We start from the raw sequence: 16,433 nt of genomic DNA, 5'->3' as shown, positions 1-16,433 counted from the left end.
GTTTGAATGGTGATTGCAATAAGCAAATTTTAGGGTGAAAGCTAATAATATGAAATAATTTTGCGTTGACTGTATTAGACTCCTCAGGTTATGGTAGCTTGACTGGAGAAATGTTTGGTGGGAGATTTTTACGTTGTGCTAATGTTTGTGTTAGATGAATTCAGAGTGAGCTTTAAGTGGCGGTTCAATTCCACATGTGCACAGACTGTTCCTGCAGCGACTGTGTATGACCAGCAGGGGGAAGGGGAAGCAACACCGTCTGCTCCCACCGGAAACACCGTCTACTCGTTACTTAGCAACCGGGGCAACACTTCCGGACTGCAGGAGCCAGCTGCAGACACCCAATTTAGGGCGAAATTTGCTGGAAATCTGCGGGTAGAGCACTCGGGCCAAAACTGAGGGTACTGCACGTTTCAGAAATATATTTAAGGTGCTTAAGTTTTAACCTTTTTATTTAAAAGATAAATAAATTTGCATTCATTCCATCGCTCCTGAAGGAAGCTGATCTCTGTAATTATTGTCCTTAAGTTTTATTAAGTGTTGATAAATCTGTTTTGAGCTCCAACATTTGTGAACAAGCTGGTCTGCAACTGGAAATGGAAACTCCCTCTCAATAATGCCCCTAAACCCCGCAATAATACCCCAAATAATACCCCAATGTCCCTTAAAGACTCCTCCGACTACTGCACTTCAATACCCCATTTCACCTCCCCTCAATATCTCAGACACCCCTTGATACAGACCCCCTCAATACCGTCTATATCCACCCCAAAACTCCTCCATTGCCTCAGTATTCTCAGCACCCTCTATATATACCCTGTATACATACATCTACCATCTATGCCTCTTATACCCACCCTCTAGCAACTATATCTACCCTCAGTGCCCTGTACACTTAGGCCTGGTGGCCTTACACCTACCCTTAACTCAATGACTCCCTGCACCCATTCTTGGGATACTATACACCTCGCTTAGTTCAATTCCCCCGACAGCTACCATTCATACCCCTTTATATCAACCTTTTGGGGGTTACCATTGATGAAAAACTGAACTGGACTAGCCATACCAATACCATGGCTTCAAGAGCAGGTCAAAAGCTAGGAATCCTGCAGTGAGTAACTCACCACCTGATGGTTTGTCCACCATCTACAAGGCACAAGTCAGGAATGTGATGGAATACTCTCCACTTGTCCGGGTGAGTGCAGCTCCAACAACACTCAACAAGCTCAATACCATCCAGGACAAGGCAGCCCGCTTGATTGGCACCCCATCCACAAACATTCACTGCCTCCAGTGTGTACCATCCAGAAGATGCACTTCAGGAGCTCACTAAGGTTCCTTGACAGCACCTTCCAAACTCATGACCACTACCATCTAGAAGGGCAAGAGCAGCAGACACATGGGAACCACCACCTGGAGATTGCCCTCCAAACCACTCCCCACCCTGACTTGGAAATGTCTCACTGCCCCTTCACTGTTGCTGGAACACCCTCCCTAACAGCACTGTGGACACCACATGGACCACAGTGGTTTAAGAAGGCAGTTCACCACCACCTTCTCAAGGACAATTGGAGATGGTCAATAAATGCTGACCTAGCCAGTGATACCCACATCCCAAAAATGAATTTTTAAAAATCGACCTCCGATCAAAGCCCATTTCATTCACCATCAGTGGCCACTACACCTCCCTTAGCTCATACTCCTAACTTCCTCTTAGTGCCTCCTTTACCTGCCCTTAGACTAATAGATGTACCCTTAGTGTTCGCTACAACTGCCCTCAGCTCAATGTCTCTACATCTGTCCTTGGATGTCGGAAATGTGGTCACTGTTGTAATATAAACTTAGGATCAGGATGTTACATAGAAGATAGGAGCAGGAGGAGACCTTTTGGCCCTTCGAGCCAGCTCCTCCATTTATCACGATCATGGCTGATCATCCAACTCAGTAGCCTAAGGGCAGCCAGGTAGCACAAGTGGATGGCGCTGTGGCTTCACAGTGCCAGGGTCCCAGGTTCGATTCCCCGCTGCGTCACTGTCTGTGCAGAGTCTGCACGTTCTCCCCGTATCTGCGTGGGTTTCCTCCGGGTGCTCCGGTTTCCTCCCACAGTCCAAAGACGTGAGGTTAGGTGGATTGGCCATGATAAATTGCCCTTAGTGATCAAAAAGGTTAGGAGGGGTTATTGGGTTACGGGCAGAGGGTGGAAGTGAGGGCTTAAGTGGGTCGATGCGGACTCGATGGGTCAAATGGCCTCCTGTACTGTATGTTCTAATCCTGTTAATCTATTACTGGCACAAGCTTGTGTCATGTGTGCGATGCAAGACCTCAGAACTTCTGGTTGAAGCTAGTTTTTGAATTTAATTGATAAAGACTTTGAAAATGGGAAGTAAAGACCAAAAAAGATCTTTTAAACCTTGAACTAATGCCAGATTTTAATTTTAACTGCCAGACTAAAGGGATTTTCTAGGGAACTTTCAGATGCTGAATGTTAGCAGGTCACAGACCCGCCAAGGATATTATTGTCAGTTCTACTCTATCTAGTTTCCCATCAGAGGTGTGTTGTATTGAGATGTGGTGAGCAGAGCCCACAAGGTGTCAAGTCAGGTTAGCAAGGAATGAAATCTCGGTAAAAATGTGTTACGGCTGGGATGGGTGTAGTGCCCGTCTTATTGAGCCCCAAGACATCGCATTTAAATTTTAATGTTTAATTTACTCATGCAAATGGCCAATTGTTTAAAACAATTAATAAAAGGGACTTCAACCAGGTACCTTCAATAAACTCAGAACAATTGTTTATTGTAAAACAAAACTCTTTAACAAGTTGCAGGTACTGGTTAACACAATAGTTATACATCCAGATTACAATCTATCTCTTCCTAAAACAATGCCCCCAGCGCACAAACAGACAAACAAAGGACAAACACAGAGTCTGTAGAAATGGGCTTTAGCGGGTAGGCATTATAAAATAAAGGATAAAGTTTGAAGGGTCTTGATGCTGTCCGCTGGAGTTCCAGACGAGCTGTTGGTCCTAGTGTATGCAAGTTCTCACCAATAGAACTTGGTGTGGAGGAAAATGTGGGGTTGGATCAATTCTTCTGGTCTCAGCTTTGCTAGTCCCAATGCGGACAAATCGAGGATTCTCAGGCTACAAGTTAATAGCCACACAAAAATTCCAGCAAGGCTCAGAGAGTGAGAGAGTAAGCCTTCCTTTATCAGCTTATTCCCCAACACTGACTTCAAAACCAGCAGGTCCAAAATTTAAGCTTTTTTCATTTCTGTCATGTGATTTCCAGCAAGTTACCAGTTTTCTTTCATTATTTCTCCATTCATTAAAATAATTTCAGTTCAAAACAAGCAGATGTTTCTCAATTACACGTAGACCAGGTGAGTTCTTGCAAGAGGCCTGCTTGTTGACATTTCCAAGGTTAACATCTGACCTTTTCTTTAAAAAACTCCCCGGTCAGATTCCAAATGTCTAGATAATGCAATGTCCTACCATATTTTAAAAGAAACATTTAGTCTTGAAAGATATGACACTGACAAGTGTCATATCTTGGGTTTTGGAAACTTATTGGCAGTCAGCTTTATGGGTGGTGATCTATGAACAAGCCATGCAACTTCCATGTCACCTGCAGAGGTTGGGCAGAGAAAGGGGATAAATATACAATGATAAAAAAAATCTTACTCCAAAATACCCTTCAAGTAAGAAATAAAGTAAACCTAGTGTTCACATCATATGGTATTATAGTGTGTCAATTCAGACTGCATTTTTCCCAATCATCGTCGCTCTAAAACAAGACAAACTCTCACTGTGAACATATTAAACAGGATAATTTCTTACTGTCAAGTAATCAATTTTGCATTAAAGTTCAAATGGCATTTTGCCTTTCATACAAAATCACTTTTCTTCCTATTCCTCCCTCATAATAAGTGATTGGCAATATTGTTTGGATTTAGATGTTATTTAATTAATTTTGTTTATTTAACTGTTGTAGTATATTAAACTGTGCTTTCTGATTTGTTTGACACTACAAAGGTGGAGGAAGGATGAAATGACTTATTTTATACTGACGCGATTCAGCAGATTATTTCTTTGATGAGGAGTCATTATCCTGAAAGGCCATGCAATCCAAGGCTTACTTATTACTGGCAAGAGAATATGCTCAACTTCAAGAAGCTAGACTCTTTGTAAGTAAGTCTGAATAGCTTAATATATTAGTTGACCTTCTATGACAGGAAAGACTTTCACACAGTCTGTTTTGCATTATTTTCTCCCTCAGAATTGACACAAAATCTGGGGGTCAGAGCAAAGTGATTTGACCCTTTTGACTGATCTCGTTTGTCATTTTCCTATTTTTCCCATATTTTGTCAACTTGATGTCCTGAAGCATTGCTCACAGACAAAACAGCTTTATTTTATCACCCTAGTCCTGTTCAACTTCCAATCTTGAATTATTTTTGTTACCTGCTCTATCTTTCAAATTCTCTCTCTCATAGTTGCTTCCATTGTCTCTGTATTGTCTGCAGCCTTGTTCTGATTCTTTCTCTGCCTAATTCCTTAGGTCTTTCCTTCCCTCTTCACTGCCACTGCTACCGTCCCAACCCCATCACCCCCCTGATCATTACACCTCATACACTTTCTCTTTGAATCTCCCCGGACTCTCTTCCCCACACTATCTTTCATAGTTAGATGATGAATGAGGTAAGTGAGTTGTTTGATTTTGTGCTGTTTGATATTTTTGAATTGGTCGCATTTAAGTACATAAAAATTCTTGAGCCAATTTGTGCAATATGGAAATAATTGTCTGGCTCAGTTGGTCAGCATTTGATGGGTGAAATTTGAACAATCTGATGCTTTCTGCCATAAAGATACAGAATTCATATTCCCATATTTTACAGATATAGGCTAGACCCAAAATGTTTAAATATAGATGTACTAATGCATAATTTAATAATAATAATCTTTATTGTCACAAGTAGGCTTACATTAATACTGCAATAGAGTTACTGTGAAAATCCCCTAGTCGCCACATTCCGGCGCCTGTTCGGGTACAGTGAGGGAGAATTCAGAATGTCCAAATTACCTAACAGCACGTCTTTCGGTACTTGTCGGAGGAAACCGGAGCACCCGGAGGAAACCCACACAGACACAGGGAGAACATGCAGACTCCACACAGTGACTCAAGCCAGGAATCGAACCAGGGACCCTGGAGCTGTAAGGCAACAGTGCTACCCACATTGCTACCGTAATTTATCTGATCAACAGGAATTTAGATTAAACTGATCAGGAATTTCAAAGCTGACAAGGACACTTTTTCTGCACTTTAACTTGATTTCCCTGAAGATCGTGATTCATGCAAAAGTACAGTTATGTGGGTGACATCTGCCCTCTTGGGTGAGCCAGGACAGTATTGGTAGATTCATTTTCCATGGAAGGCAAACTGAACCCAAATGTCCTCGTTCACCATTCAAGTAGGTCACTGGATGTTGAGTGGAAACTGCAGTTGGGAGGAGGGCATCCAAATAAATGTGCGTGTTTGAAGCACTCAGGGCACTTCAATAATATAATATACTTTTATGCAACTGTAGGGCATTACTGTGTCCCCAGTCAGAGATGATCTGTTGGAGTGGGTGGCCACAGTTCAGGGATTGAAAGATTCCCTCTGGGAAGGTAAGAGATGAACTGAACTGCAATAATTTATTTAATTTATTTCTGAAACTTCATGTGTAGTGGAGAGCAAAAATTGAAATGTCTTGTTCTACATCAGATGTTGGCAATTACTAATTTAAATGAAAAGGCCACAATAAAAGTCTGGCCGTCTGTTTCAGATCTTTAGCTGTTTGATAATTACTCGGCATTTCTTCCTGTCTGTGCACAGTTTTCAGTTCTAATAAATCTAAGCACGTTCACATCCCCCGTTTCCTTTTTTGAAATTGATAAATGAGATGGTAAATTCACTCTGCATCATTTTGGAGCTAAATGCTGACAGATGGGGTTGAAATTGCAAAGGAAATTCCATTCTGAAGGAAACAATTTAACAATTAATTTTAGGTTTTCATTGTTTTCTATACAAATGATCATTCTTTTTTGCCATTTTTTTTCTTCCTTATTTTTCGACCAGTTTTACCCCCTGCCCTCCTCCTGTCCTGAATTCATTGATTTCTTTCTGGAGGAGAATTCCATAAGCAACACTTATCACCTGCATCATCTTGATGTCTCTTTCCTTACTCTCTCCATCTTCCCTTAAACTCTGTCTCTGTCTGTCTGTCTTCCCTCTTGCTCCCTCTCCCCTCACTCTCTCACCCAACTCATATTATTTTCCTGTTGTGTTCCCTCTTTCTTCCAGGTGTTGCTCAATACTGATCACCAGTAGCAGGATCTATGCTTGTTTTCTACTCTCTAATCTCAGACCAGTGAAGTCAATTGTAGCTCAGTTTACAGTCACTCCAACTGAGAAGCGCTAACCCAGCACAGATTGAACCTGGGATTTTTGTCGTTTCAATTGCTCTAAGATTTACTGTTCAAAACAGTTGGACTACCTTACAAACCCATCACCTGTTCATTACTTATTTTATATTGAACTTAGTTGTCAAAATTAAGTATAAAGTTTCAATGGTTGAACGACAAAATGTTGGCCCTTGAAGGCTCACTCATCCTGTCCAGTGTGGAAATAATCTCTAAAAACAAGAATGTCTCAGGTAATTGCAATTTAAGTGGAATGAGAGGCCCTGCATTGGTCCTTGCTGCCTTCAAGCTAAGGAAAAACTTCTCCTGGCATCTGCTTCTGAACATTATTGGAAAATAGACATGGATGTCGGATGAGAAGGGTAGGATCATTGCATAATAGACAAATAGTCTGTTCACACTCATCCCAGACACACCAAGAACAAAGATAAGTACAGCACAGGAACCGGCCCTTCGGCCCTCCAAGCCTGTGCCGACCATGCTGCCCGACTAAACTAAAATCTTCTACACTTCCTGGGTCTGTATCCCTCTAACCCCATCCTATTCATGTATTTGTCAAGATGCCCCTTAAATGTCACTATCATCCCTGCATTCACCACCTCCCCCGGCAGCGAGTTCCAGGCACCCACTACCCTCTGTGTAAAAATCTTGCCTCGTACATCTCTATACCTTGCCCCTCGCACCTTAAACCTATGCCCCCTAGTAATTGACCCCTCTACCCTGGGGAAAAGCCTCTGACTATCCACTCTGTCTATGCCCCTCATAATTTTGTATACCTCTATCAGGTCTCCCCTCAACCTCCATCGTTCCAGTAAGAACAAACCGAGTTTATTCAACCGCTCCTCATAGCTAATGCCCTCAGGCAACATCCTGGTAAATCTCCTTTGCACCCTCTCTAAAGCCTCCACATCCTTCTGGTAGTGTGGCAACCAGAATTGAACACTATGCTCCAAGTATGGCCTAACTAAGGTTCAATACAGCTGCAACATGACTTGCCAATTCGTAAACTCAATGCCCCGGACAATGAAGGCAACCATGCCATATGCCTTCTTGACTACCTTCTCCACCTGTGTTGCCCCTTTCAGTGACCTGTGGACCTGTATACCTAGATCTCCCTGACTGTCAGTACTTTCGAGGGCTGTACCATTCACTGTATATTCCTTACCTGCATTAGACCTTCCAAAATGCATTACCTCACATTTGTCCGGATTAAACTCCATCTGCCTTCTCTCCGCCCAAGTCTCCAAACGATCTAAATCCTGCTGTATCCTCTGACAGTCCTCATCGCTATCCGCAATTCCACCAACCATTGTGTCGTCTGCAAACTTACTAATCAGGCCAGTTACATTTTCCTCCAAATCATTTATATATACTATGAACAGCAAAGGTCCCAGCACTGATCCCTGTGGAACACCACTAGTCACAGCCCTCCAATCAGAGAAGAACCCTTCCATTGCTACTCTCTGACTTCTATGACTTAGCCCGTTCTGTATCCATCTTGCCAGCTCACCCCTGATCCCGTGTGACTTCACATTTTGTACCAGTCTGCCATGAGGTACCTTGTCAAAGGCCTTACTGAAGTCCATAGAGACAGCATCCACTGCCCTACCTGCATCAATCATCTTTGTGACCTCTTCAAAAAATTCTATTAAGTTAGTGAGACACGACCTCCCCTTCATAAAACCGTGCTGCCTCTCGCTAATACGTCCATTTGCTTCCAAATGGGAGTAGATCCTGTGTCAAAGAATTCTCTCCAGTAATTTCCCTACCACTGACGTAAGGCTCACCGGCCTGTAGTTCCCTGGATTATCCTTGCTACCCTTCTTAAACAAAGGAACAACATTGGCTGTTCTCCAGTCCTCCAGGACATCACTTGAAGACAGTGAGGATCCAAAGATTTTTGTCAAGGCCTCAGCAATTTCCTCTCTAGCCTCCTTCAGTATTCTGGGGTAGATCCCATCAGGCCCTGGGGACTTATCTATCTTAATATTTTTCAAGGCGCCCAACACTTTGTCTTTTTGGATCTCTACACACTATCTACACACCCTTCTCCAGACTCAACATCCACCAATTCCTTCTCTTTGGTGAATACTGATGCAAAGTATCCATTTAGTACCTCGCCCATTTCCTCTGGCTCCACACATAGATTCCCTTCCCTGTCCTTCAGTGTGCCAATCCTTTCCCTGGCTACCCTCCTGCTTTTTATGTACGTATATACGGGGCAGCACGGTAGCATTGTGGATAGCACAATTGCTTCACAGCTCCAGGGTCCCAGGTTCGATTCCGGCTTGGGTCACTGTCTGTGCAGAGTCTGCACATCCTCCCCGTGTGTGCGTGGGTTTCCTCCGGGTGCTCTGGTTTCCTCCCACAGTCCAAAGATGTGCAGGTTAGGTGGATTGGCCATGATAAATTGCCCTTAGTGTCCAAAATCGCCCTTAGTGTTGGGTGGGGTTATTGGGTTACGGGAAGAGGGTGGAGGTGTTGACCTTGGGTAGGGTGCTCTTTCCAAGAACCGGTGCAGACTCGACGGGCCGAATGGCCTCCTTCTGCACTGTAAATTCTATGATATAAAAAGCCTTGGGATTTTCCTTAACCCAATTTGCCAATGACTTTTTGTGACCCCTTTTCGCCCTCCCGACTCCTTGCTTAAGTTCCTTCCTACTTTCCTTATATTCCACACAGGCTTTGTCTGTTCCCAGCCTTCTAGCCCTGACAAATGCCTCCATTTTCTTTTTGACGAGGCCTACAATATCTCTCGTTATCCAAGGTTCCCAAAATTTGCTGTATTTATCCTTCCACACAGGAACATGGCGGTCCTGAATTCCTTTCAACTGACATTTGCAAGCCTCCCACATGTCAGATGTTGATTTACCCTCAAACATCCGCTCCCAATCTATGTTCTTCAGTTCCCGCCTAATATTGTTGTAATTAGCCTTCTCCCAATTTAACACATTCACCCTAGGACCACTCTTATCCTTGTCCGCCAGCACTTCAAAACTTAGTGAATTGTGGTCACTGTTCCCAAAATGCTCCCCTACTGAAACCTCTACCACCTGGCTGGGCTCATTCCCCAATACCAGGTCCAGTACAGCCCCTTCCCTAGTTGGACTATCTACAGATTGTTTTAAGAAGCCCTCCTGGATGCTCCTTGCAAATTCTGCCCCATCCAAGCCTCCAGCACTAAGTGAGTCCCAGTCAATATTGGAGAAGTTGAAGTCTCACATCACAACAACCCTGTTGCATTTATTCCTTTCCAAAATCTGTCTACCTATCTGCTCCTCTATCTCCCGCTGGCTGTTGGGAGGCCTGTAGTAAACCCCCAACATTGTGACTGCACCCTTCTTATTCCTGATCTCTACCCATATAGCCTCGCTACCCTCTGAGCTGTCCTTCCATAGTACAGCTGTGATATTCTCCCGAACCAGTAGCGCAACTCCGCCACCCCTTTTACATCCCCATCTATCCCGCCTGAAACATCTAAATCCTGGAACGTTTAGCTGCCAATCCTGTCCTTCCCTCAACCAGGTCTCTAATGGCAACAACATCATAGTTCCAAGTACTAATCCAAGATCTAAGTTCATCTGCCTTACCGGTTATACTTCCTTCATTAAAACATATGCACTTTAGGCCACCAGTCCTGCTGTTTTCAGCAACATCTCCCTGTCTGCTCTTCCTCAGAGCCATACTGGCCCTATTCCCTAGTTCTCCCTCAATGTTTTCACCTTCTGACCTAGGGCTCCGGTACCCACCCTCCTGCCATACTAATTTAAACCCTTCCGTGTGACACTAGCAAACCTCATGGCCAGGATATTTATGCCTCCCCAGTTTAGATGCATCCCGTCCTTCTTATACATGTCACACCTGCCCCGGAAGAGCTCCCAGTGGTCCAGATAACGGAAACCCTCCCTCCTTCACCAGCTGTTTAGCCACGTGTTTAGCTGGTCTATCTTCCTATTTCTAGCCTCACTGGCACTTGGCACAGGGAGTAATCCCGAGATTACAACCCTAGAGGTCCTGTCTTTTAACTTTCTGCCTAGCTCCTTGAACTCCTGCTGCAGGACCTCATGCCCCTTCTTGCCTAGGTCATTAGTACCAATATGTACAACGACCTCTGCCTATTTGCCATCCCCCTTCAGGATGCCCGCTACCCGTTCTGAGACATCCTGGACCCTGGCACCAGGAAGGCAACATGTCATCCTGGAGTCCCTTTCACGTCCACAGAAGCGCCTATCTGTGCCCCTGACTATAGAGTCCCCTATGACTATTGCTCTTTTGCGCTTTGACCCTCCCTGCTGAACATCAGAGCCAGCCGTGGTGCCACTGCTCTGGCTGCTGCTGTTTTCCCCTGATAGGTTATTCCCCCCAACAGTATCCAAAGCTGTATACCTGTTCAAGAGGGGGACAACCACAGGGGATTCCTGCACTGACTGCCTGCCCCTTCTGGTGGTCACCCATCTCTCTGCCTGCACCTTGGGTGTGACCACATCTCTATATCTGCTATCTATGATGCTTTCCGCCACCTGCATGCTCCTAAGTGCACCCAATTGCTGCTCCAACCGAACCATGCGGTCTGTGAGGAGCTGCCATTGGTTACATTTGCTGCAGATGTAGTCGACAGGAACGCTGGAAGCGTCACAGATCTGGCACATCTGACAGTTGGAGCACTGCACCCCGCTGAGTGACATTTAAGCACTAATTAATTAATTTAAAATAAACACTTGAATTATTGTTAGATTGAGTTACAATTAACTATATGGCCCTGACACTAGATGATTTTTACTGTAAAATTAAATGCTAAATACCGTTCACTGCCCTCAGGTTTAGTTACTCCACTATCTAGTTAATCAATTAGATTTTTTTTTTGCAATATTATTTTTTTTTTCAAATTTAACTGATTCCCAACCAGCTAATCAGGTCACAGCTTTACTGTGATGTCACTTACAGTTTTCCCCCCACACACAATTTGAAAAGGAAATAAGAATCACTTACCTTCCCAGGATGCTCTCTGGTTCTCTCCCTGCCTATTAACAGTTACAAGCCAGCAGAAAGGAAACAAAACGGTAGGGGAAAAAGCACCTTCTCCCACTCCGCACCGAATTACCTCACTGCACCAAATTACCAAGTTCCAATTCCCACTCTGGATGTGTCTCACTCACTCAGGATGTGTCTCTTTCACCTGCGCAAAGCACATGCACACATGTTGGCAAATTATCAGAGGGTAGTCAGTGCCTATTGGAACTGTTGCCTACATGTGTCAATACCTTCTGAAGAAATAAAATACAAGAAAAGGCTGGGATGCCATCGGGGCTAAAATATGACACTCCATTTTTGAGAGGTGGGATATAGAATTTGTGACCTATTGCATCATTATATTCTTAATCTTTGCTCAAGGCCTGATGCTTCTGTTCATCAAGGGAGAGTAAAATCTCTTGAAATATATTCACGAGAGACTTTTATGTCAATATGTGGACGGTGCAACAAGGGACAGCGCAGTGCTGAATCTAATTCTGGGGGATAAAGCCGGACAGGTGTTCGAGGTGGCAGTGGGGAAGCATTTAGTGATAGCAACCACAACAGTATGATTTAAGTTTGTTTTGGAAAACGAAAAAGTTGGTCTGCAAAAAACAGTTTTGGATTGGGGAAGGCACATTTTATTAGAATAAGGCAGGATCTGGCCAAAGTAGACTGGGAGCAGCTTCTCATGGGAAAATCTACATCAAAGCAGTGGGAGGTGTTCAAAAAGGAAACAGGGAGGGTACAGTCCAATATGTTCCCTTTAGGTTGAAATGTAGGAGTAACAAAACTAGAGAATCCTGGATGTCTAGGAATATTCACGACTGGTTAAGAGAAAAAGGAGAGGCTTTTAGCAGGTACAAAGGGAGCAAATCAGCAGAGGCCTTAGTGGAGTATAGAACATGCATGGGGGAACTTAAAGTAATTAGGAGAGCAAATAGGGGGCATGAAAAAGCACTGATAAATAAGAATAGGGAGAATCCCAAGACATTCTGTCAGTATATTGAGGGGAAGAGGATAACCAGGGAATGAGTAGGGCCCATTGGGGATCAAGGGGACAACCTGTACCTGGAGCCGGAGGACATTGGTATTAAACAAGTACTTCACAACTACCTTCACTCGAGAGGAGGATGTAGGTACAGAATTCTGGGAAATGGACTCCTGTGAAGTCCTTGAACAGTTTGACATAGGATTTTGCGTGCTCAAAAGTGGACAGATCCCCAGGCCTGGATGAGTTGTATCCCAGGCTGCTGCGGGAGGCAAGGGAAGAAATTACAGGGGCCCTGACCCAAATTTTTAATTCCTCTCTGGCCGCAGGGGTGGTGCCAGAGGATTGGAGGACAGCTAATGTGATTCCACTTTTTAAGAAGGGTGGTAGAGATAAACCAGGGAGTTGCAGACCAGTGAGTCTCAATCAGTGATAGGGAAACTACTGGAGAAAGTTCTGAAGGAGAGAATTAATCTCCACTTGGAGAGGCAAGGTTTGATCAGGAACAGTCAGCATGGCTTTGTCAGAGGGAAGTCAAGCCTGATAAATTTGGTTGAATTTTCCGAGGAGGTGATCGGGTGTATAGATGTGGGTAGTGCAGCTTATATGGATTTCAGCAAAGTGAAGGTCCCACATGGGAGGCTGATAAAGAAGGTAAAAGCACATGGGTTTCAGGGTAACTTAGCAAATTGGTTCCAAAACTGGCTTAATGGTAGGAGACAGAGGGTGGTGATAGAAGGCAGTTTGCGTGACTGGAGGCCGTTATCCAATGGCATAGCACAGGGATCAGTGTGCTATTGTTTATGATCCATATGAATGACATGGATGAGAATGTTGGGGGGACAGGAGAGGAAGAGAAGTAAGTTTGCAGATGACACAAATATTAGAAGGGTGGTTAATAGTAAGGAAGAAGGTCTTGGGTTGCAGGAAGAAATACAAGGGTTAGGCAGATGAGCAGATGAAATTTAAACCCTGAAAAGTGGAAGGAGTAACACGATTCATTGAATGGCAGGACACTCGAAAGCTCAGAGGAACAGAGGGATCTTGGGCATCATAGGGAGAGAGCAAGATCAGAGGGAGAGAGCACATCCTGAGTGAGATAGAGCCAGAGTGCGTGTGGATGTTGGGAATTTGGAGCACAGTGAGAATTTGGTTCAGAGAGGAAAGTGGTTCTTTTTACTTTTTTCTTTGCTTTCTAACTTTTGAAATCTTCAGAGTGGTCTTGCTCTGTTGCAGTGGTAGAGGCTACAATGGAGAGAGCTGATTGGTAAGTACTGGGTACGGTTGGGTAAGTATTTACTACCTTTATCGCTTATAGTTTGTCAGGTCTTTTTGTGATTTATAGTTTGCAAGGGCTATATCTGTAGTAAAGAGGACCAGGAAAGAAGGGCCCTAGAGTAATTGATATTATCTGATGTTAAACATCTTCCAACGGTTTAATTTAAAGGGATAATTCATGACAGGAGAGCGCAAAGCCATGGTGTGCTCTTCATGCTCCACACGGGAAGCTGGGAACATTTTCAGTGGCCAGGGCCAGCAAATGTGCAGGAAGTGTCTCCAGCTGCAGCTCCTGGAAACACAGATTTCGGAGCTGGAGCGGCAACTGGGGCCACTGTAGAGGTAGAGAGTATTGTGAATAGCATGTGTAGAGAGATGGTCACACCGCAAGCTGAGACCCCACAGGCAGGAAGGGAATGGGTGACCACCAGGGTGAGCAAGAGGGCTAGGCAGGCAGTGCAGGATTCTCCTTTGACCATTCCCCTGCAAATCAGATGTATCGCTTTGGATACTGTTAGTGGGAATGACCTCTCAGGGGAAGCATCAACAACCAAATTTGTTGCATCACAGTTGGCTCTGCTGCACAGGGGAGAAGTAAAAAGTGTGGAAATGCAATAGTTGTGGGGGATTCAATTCATCTTTATAATCATCTTTATTAGTGTCACAAGTAGGTTTACATTAACACTGCAATGAAGTTACTGTGAAAATTCCCTAGTCGCCACACTACGGCGCCTATTCGGGTACGCAGAGGGAGAATTCAGAATGTCCAGTTCACCCAACAAGCACGTCTTTCGGGATTTGTGGGAGGAAACTGGGGCACCCGGAGGGAACCCACGCAGACACTGATTCCGCACAGACAGTGACCCAAGCCGGGAATTGAATCTGGGACCCTGGAGCTGTGAAGCAACAGTGCTCACCACTGTGCTACCGTGCCGCACTTGTAAGGGAAACAGGTAGGCGTTTATCTGGCCGCAAATGAGTCGCCAGGATGGTATGTTGCCTTCTTGATGCTGGGGTCAAGTATGTCTCGGAGCGGTTACAGGACATTCTGGAGGGGGAGGGTCAACAGGCATTGGTCGTGGTACATATTGGTGTACCATTGGGCGGAAGGTAGCACAGTGGTTAGCACTGTTGCTTCACAGCTCCAGCATCCCAGATTCGATTCCTGGCTGTCACTGTCTGTGCGGAGTTTGCATGTTCTCCCCGTGTCTGCGTGGGTTTCCTCTGGCTGCTCTGGTTTCCTCCCACAGTCCAAAGATGTGCAGGTTAGGTGGATTGGCCATGCTAAATTGCCCCTTAGTGTCCAAAAAGGTTAGGTGGAGTTACTGGGTTACGGGGAGAGGGTGGGGGTGTGGGGTTAAGTAAGGTGCTCTTTACAAGGGCCGGTGCAGACACGATGGGTCGAATGGCCTCCTTCTGCATTGTAAATTCTATGATTCTATGATTGTATGGTACAAACGACATCGGTAAAAAAAAGGGATGCGGTCCTAAAAGCAGAATAGAGGGAGTTAAGAAGTAAGTTGAAAAGTAGGATCTCGAAGGTAGTGATCTCAGGATTACTGCTCGTGCCACGTGCTAGTCAGAGTAGAAATAGCAGGATATATTGGGTGAATATGTGGCTGAAGAGATGGTGTGAGGAGGAGAGTATCGTATTCTTGAGGCATTGGGACTGATTCTGAGGGAGTAGGAGGACCAGTACAAACTTGGAGGGGTTACACCTGGGCAGGACTGTGACCGATGTCCAAGGGGGAGTATTTGCTAGAGTGATTGGGGAATGTTTAAACTAAAATGGCCGGGGGATGGAAAACCTATGCAAGGAGTCAGTGGAGAGGGCATCAAGAACAAGAACAAAAGACAGAAAGGGGAATAAGAAAAGTGATGTGCAGAGAAATCAAGTGCCAGAATCAAACAGAAGCCACAATGAAAAACAGTGAGTGGATAAGTAATATTAAAAGACAACGTAAGGCTTTGTGCCGTAACGCGCAGAGCATTTACAATAAAGTTGATGAACTAATCGCACAAATAGATGTAAATGGTTATGATATAGTCGGAATTACGGAGACATGGCTGCAGAGTGACCAGGGAAGGTAATTGAACATCTCGGGGTATTCGGTATTTAGGCAGGACAGACAAAAAGGAAAAGGCGGTGGATTTGCATTGATGGTTAAAGAGGAAATTACCAGGACAGCACGGTGGCGCAGTGGTTCGCACGGCTGCCTCACAGCACCGAGGTCCAAGGTTCGATCCCAGCTCTGGGTCACAATCTGTGTGGAGTTTGCACATTCTCCACGTGTTCGCGTGGGTTTCGCCCCCAGAACCCAAAGATGTGCAGGATAGGTGGATTAGCCACGCTAAATTGCCTGTTAATTGGAAAATGAATTGGGTACTCTAAATGTTTTTTAAAAAAAGAGGAAATTACCGCAATAGAAAATATTAGCTCCAACAATGTGGAATCTGTATGGGTAGAGCTGAGAAACACCAAGAGGAAAAAAACTGTAGTGTTGATGTTGGGAATGGCATTAAACAGGAAATTAGTGACGTCTGTGATAAAGGAACATCTGTAATTATGGGTGAATTTAATTTGCATATAGATTGGGCAAATCAAATTAGTTATAATACTGTAGAGGAGGAATTCCTGGAATGTATGCAGGATAGTTTTCTGGATCAGTACATTGAGGAACCAAGTGGAGA

The 16,433-nt window shown here is 44.5% G+C and overlaps 1 protein-coding gene across 4 annotated transcripts in view; it reads left to right on the top strand.

Annotated features, from left to right (window-relative positions):
• The first annotated feature begins 295 nt into the window (after nucleotides 1-295).
• The window catches only part of LOC140427309 (ubiquitin-conjugating enzyme E2 U-like), an 87,315-nt gene continuing 71,177 nt past the window's right edge, over nucleotides 296-16,433 (top strand). For 2 of the 4 annotated variants that reach the window (XM_072512873.1, XM_072512869.1), the window contains exons 1-3: nucleotides 305-430; nucleotides 4,034-4,185; nucleotides 5,587-5,668. In XM_072512873.1, the coding sequence (XP_072368974.1) occupies nucleotides 4,120-4,185; nucleotides 5,587-5,668 (148 nt within the window). In that variant the 5' untranslated portion in view covers nucleotides 305-430; nucleotides 4,034-4,119. Of the gene's footprint in view, nucleotides 431-4,033; nucleotides 4,186-5,586; nucleotides 5,669-6,611; nucleotides 6,697-16,433 lie in introns of those variants that run through there. The other 2 variants (XM_072512872.1, XM_072512874.1) reach the window with 2 other exon arrangements.

This window comes from Scyliorhinus torazame, chromosome 7, assembly GCF_047496885.1.
Source record: "Scyliorhinus torazame isolate Kashiwa2021f chromosome 7, sScyTor2.1, whole genome shotgun sequence".
NCBI lineage: Eukaryota > Metazoa > Chordata > Chondrichthyes > Carcharhiniformes > Scyliorhinidae > Scyliorhinus > Scyliorhinus torazame.
The sequence above is the reverse complement of the archived record's forward strand: the minus strand, read 5'-3'. Positions and strand labels throughout refer to the sequence as shown.